Source organism: Chinchilla lanigera, unplaced genomic scaffold (genome assembly GCF_000276665.1).
Source record: "Chinchilla lanigera isolate Chin_1 unplaced genomic scaffold, ChiLan1.0 scaffold00091, whole genome shotgun sequence".
Taxonomy (NCBI): domain Eukaryota; kingdom Metazoa; phylum Chordata; class Mammalia; order Rodentia; family Chinchillidae; genus Chinchilla; species Chinchilla lanigera.
The window spans coordinates 4,287,634-4,304,569 of NW_004955492.1; the positions used below are offsets into that span (position 1 = coordinate 4,287,634).

The 16,936-nt window shown below is 35.6% G+C and overlaps 1 protein-coding gene across 8 annotated transcripts in view; it reads left to right on the forward strand.

Annotated features, from left to right (window-relative positions):
- The window catches only part of Lyst (lysosomal trafficking regulator), a 209,662-nt gene that overhangs the window by 125,658 nt on the left and 67,068 nt on the right, over positions 1-16,936 (forward strand). For 6 of the 8 annotated variants that reach the window (XM_013504692.1, XM_013504696.1, XM_013504691.1 and 3 more), the window contains 6 exons: positions 2,124-2,290; positions 2,996-3,148; positions 7,812-7,973; positions 8,623-8,814; positions 11,430-11,608; positions 13,407-13,613. In XM_013504692.1, coding sequence (XP_013360146.1) covers positions 2,124-2,290; positions 2,996-3,148; positions 7,812-7,973; positions 8,623-8,814; positions 11,430-11,608; positions 13,407-13,613 — 1,060 coding nt within the window. The remainder of the gene's footprint in view (positions 1-2,123; positions 2,291-2,995; positions 3,149-7,811; positions 7,974-8,622; positions 8,815-11,429; positions 11,609-13,406; positions 13,614-16,936) is intronic. The other 2 variants (XM_013504695.1, XM_005404943.2) reach the window with 1 other exon arrangement.

Consider the following 16,936-nt stretch of genomic DNA (forward strand, 5'->3'; position numbering starts at 1 on the left):
CAATATATTTATAAAAATTATAAACCCCATTCAGGAATAGAAAATTGAGGATTAGAGGGATACAATAGTTCATTGAATATTGCACAGCTAGTAAACAGCAGGGAACTTGAGACTAAATCTGTCTCATTTCATAAGCCTGTGTTTTAAACTCGATATGCTTATTAGCATATTCTGTCACTACCTACTACCATAAATTAATTTATAATAGTCATATTCCATCACTGTTACCATAAATTAATTTCTGATAGTAAAAATACATAGGCAAAGGGTTGCCCCACAAGTAACAGTTGTTAAAAATATATAGGAGTTTAGATTTTCATTTAGGATCTTTATCTTTGGTGTCTCCACTTATGGTGCACAGAGTACCATTTTTACTAACGTAATGCTAAACCTTTGGATGCACCAAAGCATTAAATGTTATCTATATTTTTGCAGAGAGAACAAACAAGCATATATTTTGTGATTCTCTAAGCCAAGGAAAGACTCCTTGTATTCAACTTGGTTCAGCTTTCATTGAGAACCTATTATATTTAGGGTCTGTATGATAGGCATATGAGAAACAGAAAGAAATTTAAAGTATTTTATATTCTCAAAACACTTACTCGTGATTGTAGTACAGTGCATGAAAACGGCAAAACCTTAAAAGGCACCTGCAGCTTATTCTAAAAGTAGATTTTTGTGGAGGACCACCTAGGTGACTGTTCTTGAAAGAGGAGCAGTTGCCTCCATTTTGGCTGAGCCTGACCCTATTTCCATGTATTGATATGTACAGAGCTGGCTGGGACTTTTCCTTATCCCTTCAATTGGCTTTAAGCAATGCATGTTGGTCTAGCCAAGGTGTTGATAGTAATCTTTGGAGATGGCAGGTGTGTTTCCCCACCCCCACTTGCTCCTTCAAGTGAGCTAGGATGAGGCGGGATGTGCCAGCCCATGCTCCATGCTGTCAGGCTAAGACTTCCTGGGGCTTTAAACATTACACATCAGAGCTGAAGCACCAACCTCAAAACATGAGATACTATCTCATTTGTATTATTCAGATTACTCTTTCTGCATATCCTCTGCATTTGCAGAGGTGATTTCAGGCCTCCTACCTAGCCCAGCTCAGGGCACTCCTCCTTCCCAAGGTTCTCACAGTCACTCATCCTAAAACCATTCCCTTCTTCAAGAATGAATAAAAACTGAGTTCAGCCTTGGGTTGAGGCCTTTGTTCCAGATGGCCACCACTGTGGCTGAATTTAGGACCCTTTAGCTCCCCATAACTATAGATATGCCTTAGTGTCTTTATTCTCGCAATGGGTTGCACTGGAAGTGGTAGATTGGAATTAACTCACTGGAATTCCAGTAACTTTTCAACAGAGTGCAAATACAAACTTCCTGGGCCGCGACAAGGACTGGGAAGGGCTCTCTATAGATTTTGTTTACTTTGTAAAAAGTAAGTTATGCTGACTAATAGCCCCTGAATGGAACTCTATTAATGGTTACCATGTTTAACCTTTGCTTGATTTGAAAAAAGTAAATAGAGAGAAGTGCATGGACTAATGGAACACACTGAGGTAGATTATCAAGGTTAAAATTGAGAGGCAGAAATAACTGATTTATAGTTATTGTGTATTTAGAGGTGATTAATGTATATTTAAACCTATTATAGTATCTTTTAATGTTTAAAATAATGATAATTTATACAAATGAGATTCAGAGAGGTTAATTTAGCTACATTCACCTTTTCTGAGGAGCCTTCCCAGAATATTTTTGCTCATATCCTCATGGTATTCATCTTTAGTATAGGCTAAGAACCTGCTTATGTGTACCCTGTATTTTGCATTAATCTCTTTTATTAAATTTAACACCATTTACTATTTATAACTATCTCTTTACTTGTCTGATCCTCTGCAAGACTGTTTTTACAGGAATTAAAGTGTGTCTTTAACATTTGCTTTAAAATTGTGTCTTCTTATTTCTATTCTTAGTAATTAGTGTATATTACCTGTGTAGAGTGAGCATGAATAAAGATTAAATGAATACATGCTGATAGAATAAGAATTTAAACCAGTTCTCCTTGTCTTAAATTATTGGTTCTTGTTCTTATAATCGTCCTTTTGTTTTTGCTTTTTGGTTATCTTTAGCATTCCTTTGAATGAGTACAAATTACTTGCATGTGATATACAGCAACTTTTCATAGCAGTTACAATTCATGCTTGCAGTTCCTCGGGCTCACAATATTTTAGAGTTATTGAAGATCTTATTGTACTCCTTGGATATCTTCAAAATAGCAAAAACAAGAAGACACAAAGTAAGATGTAATTTTTATGGATTTTTAGGGGGAAGTTGTACAGTAGCCAAATATTGTACTAGGGCCTAATGTCTTCTTAATAACTTTTTTACTGAAGGTTTATCCTTAATTTTGTGATATTGATTGGCTTTAAAAAACAGCCTTTTGGGGTGGCAGAAATAGAAAAAATGATGCCTTGACATAATTAGAAGCTGGCAACACATCATCAGAAGCTACTGTTTTTTCTTATCAAGTATAATTGAAAGGCTTGTGTCAATAGTAATGCCCCTTGTTTCTGTAATGGCATGTATTAGAGTAAACATGAAAAGGAAAAATAAGAAGACTGCTGGTTAAACTTTTGATTTATGTACAAATAGTTCTTTCTGTAAAATTAAATAAATTTTGAGCTTTATTAGTATTTTTCCTTTATATAGTGACTATTTTAAAATTTGCTTTAAAATTGCTTTTAGAGGCTGGGGGTGAGGCTCAGTGGTAGAGTACTTGCTTAGATGTACAGCCCCTGAGATCAGTTCCTAAGACTACCAAAATGAGTTGTTTTTAAGCACAGTTAAAAAAAAAAATTTGACTAGCACTGAAAACCTACGTTGATCAAAAATTTTAAATCAGTATTAGCTCTTTAGACATTGGATGATATAAAAAATGAGATCAATTATAAAGTTAATAATTTCATAGCTTGAAAAACATCCTAGTCTCTGCTATTTTTAGGTATGGCTCTTGCCCTGCAGCTTAGAGTTCTCCATGCTGCTCTAGAATTTATAAGGAGCACAGCAAATCATGACTCTGAAAATCTTGAAGATGCAGTACAGTCACCTTCTGCTCCCCACCATGCAGTATTTCAAAAACGGAAGAGCATTGCTGGTGAGTATTAAAATAAGTTTTAATAATTATAAATTGACTTCCCTATAGTCTGATGCCATTCACATTTTAAAAATATTTTCTTAATTTAACTTAAGCTATAAAACTTGAGAAATTTTCCTTCCAGAGAAAGTTATTCTGCTTTCTTTTCAGTGCTGTTCTCATTTAGTTATTTCTTGAGCACTTACCATGAGCCAAGCCCTGTGCTAAATGTTAGAGACACAGATTTTACCTTGTTGAGATCATCAAATAGTAGGTAAATGCAGAGAGTGGGGATAGAGAGTACACGGGGGCAACCAAATTTAAAGCAGGAGTGAAGGAGGCCTCTGTGGAAGTGAAATTGAATACTGTATGTCAATACAGGATGAGAATGGAATTAGCAAGGTAGAGTCAGAGGAAGACTGTTGCAGATAAAATGAACAGCTTATGTTATGGGTCCAAGGCAAGAAAATAGCTAAGCTTGTTCAGAGAGTAGGAAGGAAGCCATTTAGCTAGAATGTGGCACTTGAGAAAGAGAGTGAAGTAAGGTGAAACTTGGTTTATTCACCAGCACTATTAAATAAGAAGTATTAATACTGTTAGACCTCCTTATGTTTTCCAGTGGAATTTGCTATTCCATGTATATAAACATAATCCAGTAAGATGACATAAACATCACACAGGATCATGTACCTACACAAGGTACATATATATGCATGTGTATATATCTGTATATAGTGAATATACATAAGTGTGGGTATGTGTGCATAAACACACACACGTGTGTGTGCATGTATCTCTGAACAGAGTACTTTGGTGTATTGTTTGGTATATTGTTCGATGTTTAATTGCCTTTGCAGTCTTAAAAGCTTTCAAGGACAAATCTCTTTGTGCTAAATTACATCACAATGTGAAATTTTGCCAGGTATAGTGGCACACACCTATAATCCCAGCACTTAGCAGGCTAAGCACTGCCCTGAGTTCGAGGCTAGCCTGGGCTACCTAGTGAGTTTAAGATCAGCCTGAATTACAAAGCAGGACCCTGTCTCAAAAAACAAAAACAAAACTGAAATTTAAAAACCATCTTAAAAACTACCTATAGAGAAGAATTTCTAAAATTTTTATAGTAATATAAGTTTCAGTTAAGGTAAATAAAACCTATATAATAAAAATTCTAAAGTACCTATATAACTAAACTTAATGCCCCTAAACATCTTATTATCTAAACAAAGTCTTTCTTCTTGCTACTTTCCCATTGTGTCTCTCCTTTGTCCTGAGTAGAATTATGTCCTTTCCCCAGTCTAGCAATCATGCTCAGCTTTTTACATGCCAAAAGGGTACTTTTGAACACGTTCCCTGGAAAGCCTTCACCCATAGTCAGTAACTGCTTTGGTAGACTTGACCCTCTGCTGATATCAGACAGTACATGGCTGTTCCTCCTGCTGCTTGCTTCTTTTTGCTGCTTCTCTTGCTCATATACCCTCCTGTTATGGTTTGTGTCTGCATGTCCCCTCAAAGCCTCATGCAGTCATGGGGCAGGCTTCTAGAGTTTATGATTGATTCATGGTCTAATGTTGGAATTGTAGGTGTGAGTGCTACACCTGCCCTGGGGGGGATAGTTTGCATGCAGTGTAAAGGAGGGAAAGAGGCTGCTTGCCCCTGCTGTTCCTCCCTTTTGCTTTTGTTGCTTTTGCTGTTTTCCACCGCCATGAACTGTTGTCCTCTGCCATGTACTGCTCTGGCTTGGAGCCAGCTGAATATGGACTGAAACCTACGCCAACTGTGAGCTAAATAAACTTGCCCTTCTTTATCTCCCCCACCCCCCCCACCAGGAATTGAACTCATGACCTTGCGCTTGCCCGGCAGGCGCTGTGCTGCTGAGCTAAATCCCCAGCCCCTACTTTCCCTTCTTTAATTTTGGGTGTTGGGTATTTTGTTTCAGCAATGAGAGAAAGGTAACCAGGACAACTGCTCTGCTTCTTTGCCTGCGTCCCTGGTTAATGATCAGTCTGTGCCTTTGCAGGCTAGCAGAATGACCCTGTTGATGTTTTCTCTTCAATTGCCAATTCCTCTGACAATTGTCATCTCTCTCTTTAGATACTAGCGTCTTTGTCACCTTGAGTTTCAAAGACTTGCTTAGCTACAAGTTTATTATTGTTTTGTTTTTGGCCTTAATCATTTTTATAAGGATAGTGGACTTTCATTCCTTACTATGCTGCTCTTTTGTTGTTGTTGTTGTTCCTCTAGCCTCTTATACTTGGGCTTATGTTTTTTGTTTTTGTTTTCTTTTGAGACAATAGGTTGCCTATGCTGGCCTTGAACTCCTGGCTTAAATGATCCTCTTGCCTCAGCCTTCTAAGTAGCTGGGACTATGAGCACAAGCCATAATGCCCAACTTTACTTGGGCTTACGTTTTTCATTTTAAGTAAATGCAGTTGCTATCACCTGCGTGAGGCCTATAGAATCCTGCAAATGCTTAATGAAAGACCTTACAAGTCAACCAGTCTATCTCCCTCTTTCTTACAGGCTCATTGCACCCTAAAATTACCGACAGCTGGAGTGCACACCCCTGCACTCTTCCCTTTTGTCCCACACCACTTCTATTCTTTTCAGGGCTAGCATTTTAAATCCATTTCTCTCCAGAGTTCTTCCCATTTTGAAATTTCTTATTGAAATTCTGTGAATTCAGTTTGCAGAATACCACTTTATCTATGTTAAACTATTCCTTTATAATTACTTTCATGCTTTCTTTTTTACAGATATATTTGGGGAAGCCTTTTTTATCTTCACTATTAGTTGTACATTACTGTCACAAGTATATTGGCTTTGTACACTTTAGGTACAAAATGAGATTCCTCTGCTTTTGAGTTGTATGGCTACAAAAACCTATTAACTCTGTTTACAATTCAGAAGTGATTTAGAGGGATTTCTACTTCTGTCATGTCCACCAATTAGACAATGAATTGTTACGTCAAAGACTTAAAACCATCCTTGTTGCTGATAAATGTTTATTTATTTTTTTTGGTTCCGGAATTGAACTCAGGACCATGCACTTGCCAGGCAGGTGCTTGTGCAGCTGAGCTCTCTCCCTGGCCTGCTGATAAATGTTTAGAGGAGGTTTTTTCCTAAATGAACTTATTTAGCATTTATTGAAAACTGCTGAGATGCCTTACACCTCCAACCCCATTGCTACGGCCCAGCATCTCTAGTAGATGTGGGGATTGCCAGGGCCTACAGTTTCCCCTAACACCAAACACTGTGCTCCCACAATGGGCAGACTTTTACTCAGACCATGAACCCTAGAATGTCCTTGGTGAAGAACATTTTTCCAGAAGCACTCTGATCATATCCAGGAGAGGAGTTAGACACATATTATTGCCAGAGTAATGTTCTTACAGCCTCATGCATGTGTACTTCCACTCAACAGCCCTAAGTTCCCTTCTACTGGATGAACAGAGCCCTGATTTCTTAGGCTTCATGTCTTTGCTTTTTCATAGGTACAAATGAGAAAGATATCTAATTTCCTAAGTTGTGCATGCTCTACCTACTATTTACAAAATCATTTCTATTTCTAATCTATATATTTGAGACTTTTTTCCATATTAACAAATATATTCTTTATTTTAATCTATTATATTGATGTATCGTCTTCCCCAACTTTACCAATAAGCAAAGGGTTTTTTTATTTGCTTTTCCTATTATAAACAGCATAGCATATTTCTCTGTTTATCAATGTGAAGAACTTTACACGTTACTTTTATTGCGTGAAGATTGAATTAAATATTACAGTGTTATTTAATATGTATACTTTATATACAGGTAAATTGTCATTCATAAAGATAGATACGTGTTTTAACCAGTAAAATAATAATTAGTGAGCACCAGCCATGTGCTACTTACTACTTCATCTAGTCTCATGGGACTTGTACTAGGGGAAATGACTGATACAGATATAAACAAATATATTGACAATAATGTCAGATAGCAGTAAATACCTACTTACCTGTGAGATGAGCTTGGTTTTATTTTCTAGTCCATATCTTACACATGAGGAAACAAAGGCTCAGAAAGAACCAGCTCTGGCTGAGTGTAGTGGTACACACCTGTAATCCCAGCACTTGAGAGGCTGAGGCAGGACAGTCACCACAAGTTCGAAGCCAGCCAGCCTACATAGTGAGCTCAAGGCCATCTGAACTATATTGCAAGACCCTGTCTTGAAAGGAAGGAAGGAAGGAAGGAAGGAAGGAAGGAAGGAAGGAAGGAAGGAAGGAAGGAATAAGTGCTGGAATATCCTTGTCCTTTTTCCAGCATCAAGTACTAGAGAAGACTTTAACTTTTCCTTCATTCTTTACATTGCTATCTCTCTAGGTTGTGATTTATCAGCTGCTCTAGAACATGAAAGTTTTCAAAGATATAGACTTCAAGAAGAATCTGCCTAAACTAAGGACAATGTTATTCTTAAATATATCCAGGATAAAAATGTTTTCCTTTGTTTCTTTTTTTGCCTTCACAGTGATTCTGCTTACCAAAATGTATTAAGAATACTGATTACTTAAAATAATGAACAATCTAAAATACTTAAGAATTTTAAAAATATCTTGCAAAAGCCTGCTGTAAATTAGTCATATGTAAGTTTTGTAGCAGTTATTTATGGAAATTGATATATGTTTTCATATATCAAACAAAGGTTCAATTCCAATGAAGGGTTCTCTTATTCCTCACCTACCAAGACGTCATTTTCGTTCCTATGGTCAACTTCCGATGCCCTTGTCCTTCAGTCTGCTAAATCAAGACTTCTTCCCCCCGTTTTCTCGTGGATGCTCTACCTGTGTGGTACCTTCTGGAGCAGGTAGTAATGACACAGGAACATCACTTGTACCTGTCCAATCGGAAGAAATGTTTCTCAGGAAATGCTTATAGCACTGAATTCCAAATGATCCATATGCCCAAAATAATTTTGATAGCAAATCACTGGGATTACCTCCACCTTTCTGATCTCTTTACTTTTACTGACAGTTTCTACTTTGTCACTGTATACAGTTTTCATAACTAATTTATAAAATTCAATAACAGTAATTATCCAGAAATAGCAGTGTTCTTACTAAGACACAATGTGCTTTAAAACTCTTGATGATTTTGGGATATAGGGAAGTGAAACAGTATTTAAAAATACTTTATCAAAACATTCCAAAGTACTTGTACCCATCTCATACTTTGAGTTTTTCAGAAAACTCCAATTTTGACAAATGATATCTCTCCAACTAAGCATTGTCATTGACATTAACACTGTTATTTCTGACTTTGAGACCTGAAATACTGTTGCACTTCTTTGAAGAGGGAGAAACATCACTTTCTCTTAATCACTTTCTTTCCTTTGTATAAAGTAACTTTGCTATAATTAAGTTCTTTTCACAGTCTACTAATCAAAACTTTTCAGTAAACATAGATTTCTTGATCACTAACACTGGCATTGGACATTTTAATTTATATACTTGAAGGTCCTCGCAAATTTCCCCTGGCCCAAACTGAGTCTCTTCTGATGAAAATGCGTTCGGTGGCCAGTGATGAGCTCCACACCATGATGCAGAGGAGAATGAGCCAGGAGAACCCCAGCCAGGCCACTGACGCAGAGCTTACACAGAGATTGCAGAGACTCACAGTCTTGGCAGTCAACAGGATTATTTATCAAGGTAGGACAGTAGAATTAAGTTGTTCTTCTTCAGACTTTGAAATAAAAGAACAGTCACTTCAGAGTGAATGAGTTAGTTTTCAAATTTTGAACAGTGTTGTGTATCTGTTCTTACCGCCAAGTATTAAAGGAATTTCTTATTTGAAATTGATAATTGTGAATAAAAATCCTTCCTTTTTTTGGTACCAGGAATCAAACTCAGGACTTCACGCTTGCCATGCAGGTGCTGCACCACTGAGCTGTATCCCTGGCCTTAAAAATCCACTATTAAATTCCATCTTAGATTGGTGTTTGATTTTTAAAACAATATAGTATCTCAAATATACATATTTACTTTTTTCTTTTGAGATAAGTATAGATTCACATGCAATTGTTAAGACATAATGCAAAGAGAGCCTTTGTACCTTTTATCCAGTTTTCCCTAGTGAATCTTGCAAAATTATATACTACAGAATTGTTATCAGTATAGTGATATGAATACAGTCAAGAGATAAAATGTTTCCAGCCCTACAGGGATCCTGCCTGTTTTCTTTTGTGACTGTACCCCTTTCTTCCCATTCCACTTCTTCTTAACTCCTGGCAACCTCTACTCTGTCTTCCATTTCTGTTTTTGTCTTTCAGGAATTCCATATACTATACAGTGGCACCTCAGTTCATGAACTTAATTTGATTTTGAAAAAGATAGCCACATTTGTGTGAGAAAGATGGCCATGATCATGTTTGTCATCTGATACAGAATTTGCAAACAAAAACAAGGTTTTCCCAAATGCTTCTGTTTGCAAACCGAATTGTTTGCAAACAAAAGCGTTCATGGACCAAGGTGCCACTATAAATAGAAATAGAAATAAATAGAATCATATAGCATTTAACCTGCTATAAATAGAATCATATAAATAGAATAGAATCATATAGCATTTGATAAATGAATCATATAGTATTTAACCTTTCAGATTTTCTTGCATGTATCAGTAGCAGCCCTTATCCCTGGTAGTATTTTATATGGATGTATGATAGTTTATTTAACCATTCATCTGTGAAGGGCATCTAGGTTTTTTACCACCTTTGCATTATTACAAATAAAGCTTCTATTAACATTCATGTACAGTTTTTGCATGAACATGTCTTTATTTAGGGGGGATAAATCCCCAGGGGTACAATTCATGGGTCATATGGTAATTGCATGTTTAGTGTTTTAAGAAACTACCAAAGTTTTTGTATTAATCATATTTCCTATCACTGAGACAAAATACTTGACAAACATAACTTAGTGTGGAGAGGTTTTTGGCTCACAATTTTAGGAGTTCAGTCCGTGGTTGGCTGGCTCCAGTGCAGAAACAGCCCATGGCAGCCAAGAAGCAGAGACAGAGGCGATATGGACAATATACCGTTCAGGTCACCCCACCCCCACCTCGTGACTCACCTTTTCTGACCTGGCCCCATCTCCTAATGGCACATTCAGCTATGAACTCTAATCAGTGCTTTAATCCACTGATGAGTATAGCACCCTCATAATCCAGTCATCTTCTAAAAGCCTCACCTTTGAACACATGAGACTTTTGCAGGAGGTATTATGTCTAAACCATAACAATGGCTATACAATTGTACATTGGCACCCACAGTGTATAAGTGATCCAAGTTTCTTTGTATTGCGTCACTGTTTGGATTTGTTTCTACTTTTATTCTGGCCATTCTGCTAGATATATAATGATATCTCACCATGGCTATAATTTGCATTTCCCCAGTGGTCAATGTAAGTAATACCTAGAACAAGCAGTAAAAAAGCTACTAAAAAAATACATTCAGAAGCACTATAATGTTCATACCACACCCAATAGTAACTATATGAGATGGTGAATATGTTAACTAGCTTCATTGTAGTGGTCATTTATGTATATATATATATATATATCTCAAAACATCAAGTTGTACACTTTATTGTTTTAAATTGTACACTTTAAATATGTACAACATAGAACTTCTGTTTGTCAGTTATATCCCCAGTAAGGCAGAAAAAAATGTAAACCACTACAGTTAAGGCAAAATGGAATTCTAAAAACAGGTTTAGGTAACCCATAGGATAGCAGGAAAAAGAAAGCAGTAATTGTTAGTTACTAGAAAAGCATCGAAAAACCCAAGGGCTGTCACTGCCCCAGGGGATTTTATTTTGTGTCAGCTTTACTAATTTACATTTGGGACAGTAGGCTCCCAGGCTAAACTCTGAAACTGAACCATGATTATCATATGTACCGCTTTTAATTGAATAGCACATGCATGAAAGAGCTCTGGAGATCTATCTAATATATATATTATGTAGTCTTTATGTTTGATTTGTACAAGAATCTTATGGTTTTAATATTTTTGCAGATTAACTCCTCTCACTAGTTAAGTTAAATCATTACATTTCATAACATACATTTTAAAAATTTCTACATTGTTTAGGTAAATTTAAATTCACTTTCTCCATTGTACCTATATTAAGACTATATTAAGCACAACTGCTACATTTATATGGTGATAAATAAATTAGCAATTGCATATTTTTACCAGCATCATTACCATTTGTAATAATTATATATCAGTGATTTAATCTATTATTATTCTTTTTGTAATTTAAAGAGTTTAACTCAGACATTATTGAAATTTTGGGAACTCCAGAAAATGCAGCTCAGAGCAAGACCTCAGTGTTCCAGGCTGAAATTTCTGAGGAAAATATTCATCATGAACAGCCTGCAACTTTTAATCCATTTCAGAAAGAAATGTTCACATATCTGGTGGAAGGATTCAAAGTGTGTATTGTAAGTAAACTAATGACATGAAAAATATTCAAAAGGAATAGAGGTTTTATGTGTCTGTACTTCATGTTCACAAAATCACATTTCTTTGTACTCTTTCAGAGAGCTTTCTGAAACTCAGGCAACTTGAATTTTTAATAACAGAGTAATATATGTTGCTAATTCCAAAATGACTGTTTCATGCAGCATTGGCTTTTATGTCTGTCTCCTGAGAGCCATTTTCTAATATTGGGTTTTTTGTTGTTGTTGGTGGTTTTTTTTTTTTTTTTTTTTGGTACTGGGAATCAAACTCAGGACCTTGTGCTTGCCAGGCAGGCAGTTGTGCCACTGAGCTATATCCCCAGCCCTGAAATTGTTTTCTACGGAGATTAGCTAAGGAGAGCTTTGCTTATTACTCTGAGACTTTAATAGCCTCTTTGTAAAAGGACTTTGTTTATAGTTACACTCTTGAGACCTCTGAATTATTGTGAAGTTTAGTTTTGGTAAAACGTATCTAACACCTTCGGAATGATAGAGAATCCTGACAGGCTCCATTTATCATCACCTCACTTGAGTTTCTGTGGTCACTTAGAGTTGACCGCAGGGCAGAATCAGTTAGTTCACTCCACAGATTCCAAAGCCCAATCTAATTCTACCAGGACTCGTAACTCATGACTGCCAGTCTCTAAATATAAACTAGATTTTATTGGCCAGCACTGAATAACAAAACAAACTGGATTCACTTAGAATTAAATAACTCACACAAGGCCGTTAGGACTAAGAGTAATTGGAAACTCATTCCCAAACTCGGAATAGTACATTCCCACTAACAATGTACAATTCCAGTTTTAAACCCAAGACAGGTGACTTGATCAGGATCAGGCTAGTGTTAGTAGAACCATAGTTAGTTGTTAGTTGAACCATAGTTAGTTGTTAACCAGCTAAATTAGGGAAACTTGATGGTTAACTTGGTTTTGTGACTGTTTATTATCCATCTCCTTTATGTTGCAAAATCAGTGTAGGTTTATTTGCCATTAGGCTCTGATTGTTTTGTTTTGATTTTTAATTTATGGTTTGTAAGCCATTGGAAATTTTTAAATGCCTTAAGACTAACTTTTTTAGAGTTATCTTTGTCTATTTAAAATTGGGATGAAACATATATAACAAAATGTACCACTTTAATTATTGTAGGTGTATAATTCAGTGGCATTAAGTACATTCATATGTTGTACAACTATTACCACCATCCATCTCCAGAATGTTTTCATTATCCCAAACTGACACCTGTTCCTGTTAAACAATAGCTCCCATTGTCCAACCCCAATAATCATTATAATACTTTATTTCTATGAACCTAACTATTCTAGGTACCTCAGAGAAGTGGAATCATATGATATCTGTCCTTTTGTGTTTGGTTTATTCCATGTAGGGTAATGTTTTCAAGGTTCATCCATGCTGTGACCTATGTATTGAAACTTGGTTTCTTTTTAAAAGGCTGGGTGATATTCCATTGTACGTAAATATCTACATTTTGTTTAGAAGTGCATCCATTGAGACAATTTGAATTGTTTCTGTCTTTCAGCTATTTTGAATAATGCTGTTATCAATGTTGTTGCATATTAATCTCTCTTAGACTCCCATTTGCATGCAAATGTGTGTATATGTACGTATGTGTCTTTGTAACTTTGAATTTCTAACTTTGAATATTAAAACAAATCTATAGTGAAACATGTTCCATTATCTTCTTTAGAGCTGTTGTATGAGATTGTTGTATTACTGCTGAAGAAATCTAATCCTTATTTCACTCCTACTTCAATTTAAGGGTTCAAGTAAAACCAGTGGCTCTAAGCAGCAGTGGACTAAAATTCTGTGGTCTTGTAAGGAAACATTTCGAATGCAGCTTGGGAGACTACTTGTACATATTTTGTCACCAGCCCACACTGTACAAGAGAGAAAGCAAATATTTGAAATACTGGGTGAACCTAATCATCAGGAAATACTGCGAGACTGTCTTAGCCAATCGCTGCAAGTAAGTATCTTTTAGTAAATGAAAAGTCTTTCAAAACAGCGGAATTAAACTCTATTTCCATGACTAATGTCATGAATGTAATTTTTCTTACCAAACTAATTGTACCTGAGGTATTTCTCATTACATACTTTTATTCAGGCTCAGGTTGATTTCTGGGGTGTTTGTTCCCCTAGTCTTTTTCTAGTGCTTAAATTAGGAAGTGATGTCTCTTAGTTTTTAACTAAGCCTTTTTAATTTATTACCATATCTTAAAGTATTTTCTTTAATAACTATTTCAAGGCATTTTATTATCTGTAAAACACATCCTGAATGTCTCAAACAAGAGTTATATGCAACTTATTTCAAAAAGTGGTCAGTCAGTCTGTTCAATCAGAAAAAAATTTTTTGATTATTTGGAATAATCAAAACTAAAATACTTAAAAGACTTTCAGTTACATGAAGAATTTGATTGACTCCTTTAGAGGACTGTTTAATATCTTCATGTAGAGTTAAAAGATCTACTTATCTTGTGACCATAATATAGTATTTTTAGATATTTACCCAAAAGAAATTAAAATGTGTGTCCATAAAAAGATTTATACAAGAATATCCATTGGCAGCCTTTTTCATAATGGACCACACCTGGAAGTAGTGTAAATACCTCTCAACTGGAGAGTGTACAAATTGTGATACATTTATATAATAGGCTATTATGCAACAATAAAAAAGGAACAGAATACTGGTAGACCTACTATTATGCATGAATCTCAGAAACAAATATTTGAGTTGGTTAAGAGGAGCAGCCAAACACAAAAGAATATACAGTCTCTGATTCTGTTCATGTGAAATCCAAAAATGAGCAAAACTAAGATATGGTGATAGAATTCAGGACAGCAGTTATCTCCATGAGAGGGATAGTGAGACAGGGAATTGACTGGAAAAGAACATAAAGGAACTTCCTGAGGTAATAAAAACAAGATTAAATTATCTTGTTTTGGGTGCCAGTTACATGGGTGTATACAGTTGTCAAAACTCATAGAAACAAAGGCTTGGTATATATCTGTATATTTTATTGTATGTAAATTCTACCTTAATAAGGAAAATAATAAATGATACATTAAAAAGAACAGGCATCCCGTTTAATACCTGAAAAGCTCGCATGAGGAGTCAGAACTATCTTGAAATGATACTTTCAGGTACTCTTTTTCAGTGCAATGTGGATACTGTCTTCCTTTTCCCAAGGCTGAAGTGTAGTTTCAAATAGCCCCACACTTTTCTTCAATGGAGAATTGGAAGTGTTCTGGTTTTTGGGTTTTTTTTTTTTTTTTTTTGCTTTATACTCAGCAAAGTTGCCATCAATCACATCCAACTCTGGTGTTGACAGTCCTCTTTCTTCCATAGCTGCTTCTCTTTTCCCCTGACCTGCCTTTTTTAATGCTATCACTATTGATTTCAATTTGAAACATCGGCCTGATTTTTTCTTCTCTCTCAAATGTATTTCATCTCCATGACAGTCATAAACTCCCAGTGTTTTTCCAGTCCATCCATTTCTCTGCAGTGTAGTCCAGAGGCTTGCCCCTCATCCTTGCATCGCTTTCTACCTCCACACCAAATTACTGTTCCTGATTCTTTTAAAGCTTATTATGGATATTTTTAAACATACTTAAAATCTGAAAAAATCAAAAAATGACTGTAAATGATCATTACTTAGGTTTAATTTTTCTTTGCAGTTTTTGAAGTAAATCTCAGGTAACAAATCATTTCACATATAAATATTTTAGATTAAAACTGATAAAGATCTTTTATAAAATTGGCACTCTCAATAATAGTAACAGTAATTCTTTATGATCACCTCCTATACCAAGTCAATGGTGAAATTTCTCCAGTGTTCTAATAATTGCTGTTTTGGTTTTTTGGGTGTTTTTTTTTTGGTACCAGGAATTGAACTCAGGACCTTGCGCTTGCCAGACAGGTGCTTATGCCACTGAGCTATATCCCCAGCCCCTAATAATTGTTTTATATTTAGTATTATTGAATCTACATCCAAACAAGGCCCACATACTGCATTTGTTTGGTATGTCTCAAATGTTTTTAATCCATAGCATTTCTCCTCTATTACCCTTTTTCTCAATATCATTTACTTATTAATGAATCTATAGGGTTTCCAGCATTCAGATTTGACAGATTGTGTCCTTGCAGATTAGATTCCTGTTCTTGGTTTTATATGTTAGTGTAGATTCTGCCTAAAAGGATGCTTTAGTGTAAGTGCTTTTTTTTTTTTTTTTGGTTTTCTCCGGTACCAGGAACCGAACTCACGACCTTGCGCATGCCAGGCAGGCGCTTTTGCCGTTGAGCTAAATCCCCAGCCCCTAGTGTAAGTGCTTTGTATTTTCTCTTGCATCATAGTTAGAGGCACGGAATGTCTAGGTACCTACTTTTCAAAGATAATATCAACCTCACCAATCCATTTTGAAATTTGCTCTCAGTCTTTAACCTAATAGTATTAGCAGGCATTGGTAATAGTTTCCAAGTTCCATTTTTCAATAGGCAATACTAAATAGTGAGTTTACAGTCTCTTGTTCCACAACCTGTTAGCCCTGATTCTTCCCCAGGAAAAACTTCACCTTATCAGCCATTTGGCTACCCTAAAATACAGTCCTTGGGGGATAGACAAGATAAATGCCTGTTTTTCCCTCCTGTTCATTTATTTTTAGTTTTGAGCGTCATTATATACTCAAATATTTTTTGAAATAAATTGTATGTGTTTTAATCTATTGAACTGATTACTGTGTTTGATATTCATATCAGTACCCCTATAGTAAGTTACTTTTAACATGGTCCTTTTCACTTCTAACACGTTAATATAATTCATTTCCTTGCTTTCCAGCACAGAAGAATATCCCAGGCCCAGCTTGTACATTTCTTCTCCCATGTGTGGAACCAAAATTTACCCCAACAAGTCCTATAGCCTATTACCAAGTTAATAGGGACTAGGGAAAGGCATTTCTAATCAGTTTTCATCTCTCCTGAGTCTTTTTAGTGGACAAAGCTAAAAATTTTATATTTTTAGAAGGCAAATGCAATGTTTTCAAACCAATAATTTCACTTTTTTTGTATTTCATATTTATATTTCTTTTTATTAATGTTAATAATTTTGGTTCCTAATGACATTAAAATAATTAGCTTGCTTTAATGTTAAACATTTCTCCAGATTTTCTTTGTTCTTAGGATACAATGACAGGTGTGCAGTGAAAATAGTGATTTATAAATGTGCTTGTAGTTCTCAGTATTTGTCACAATAGGGAAGATTGTACAAATATGAATATTATAGTTTTGGGGGAAAA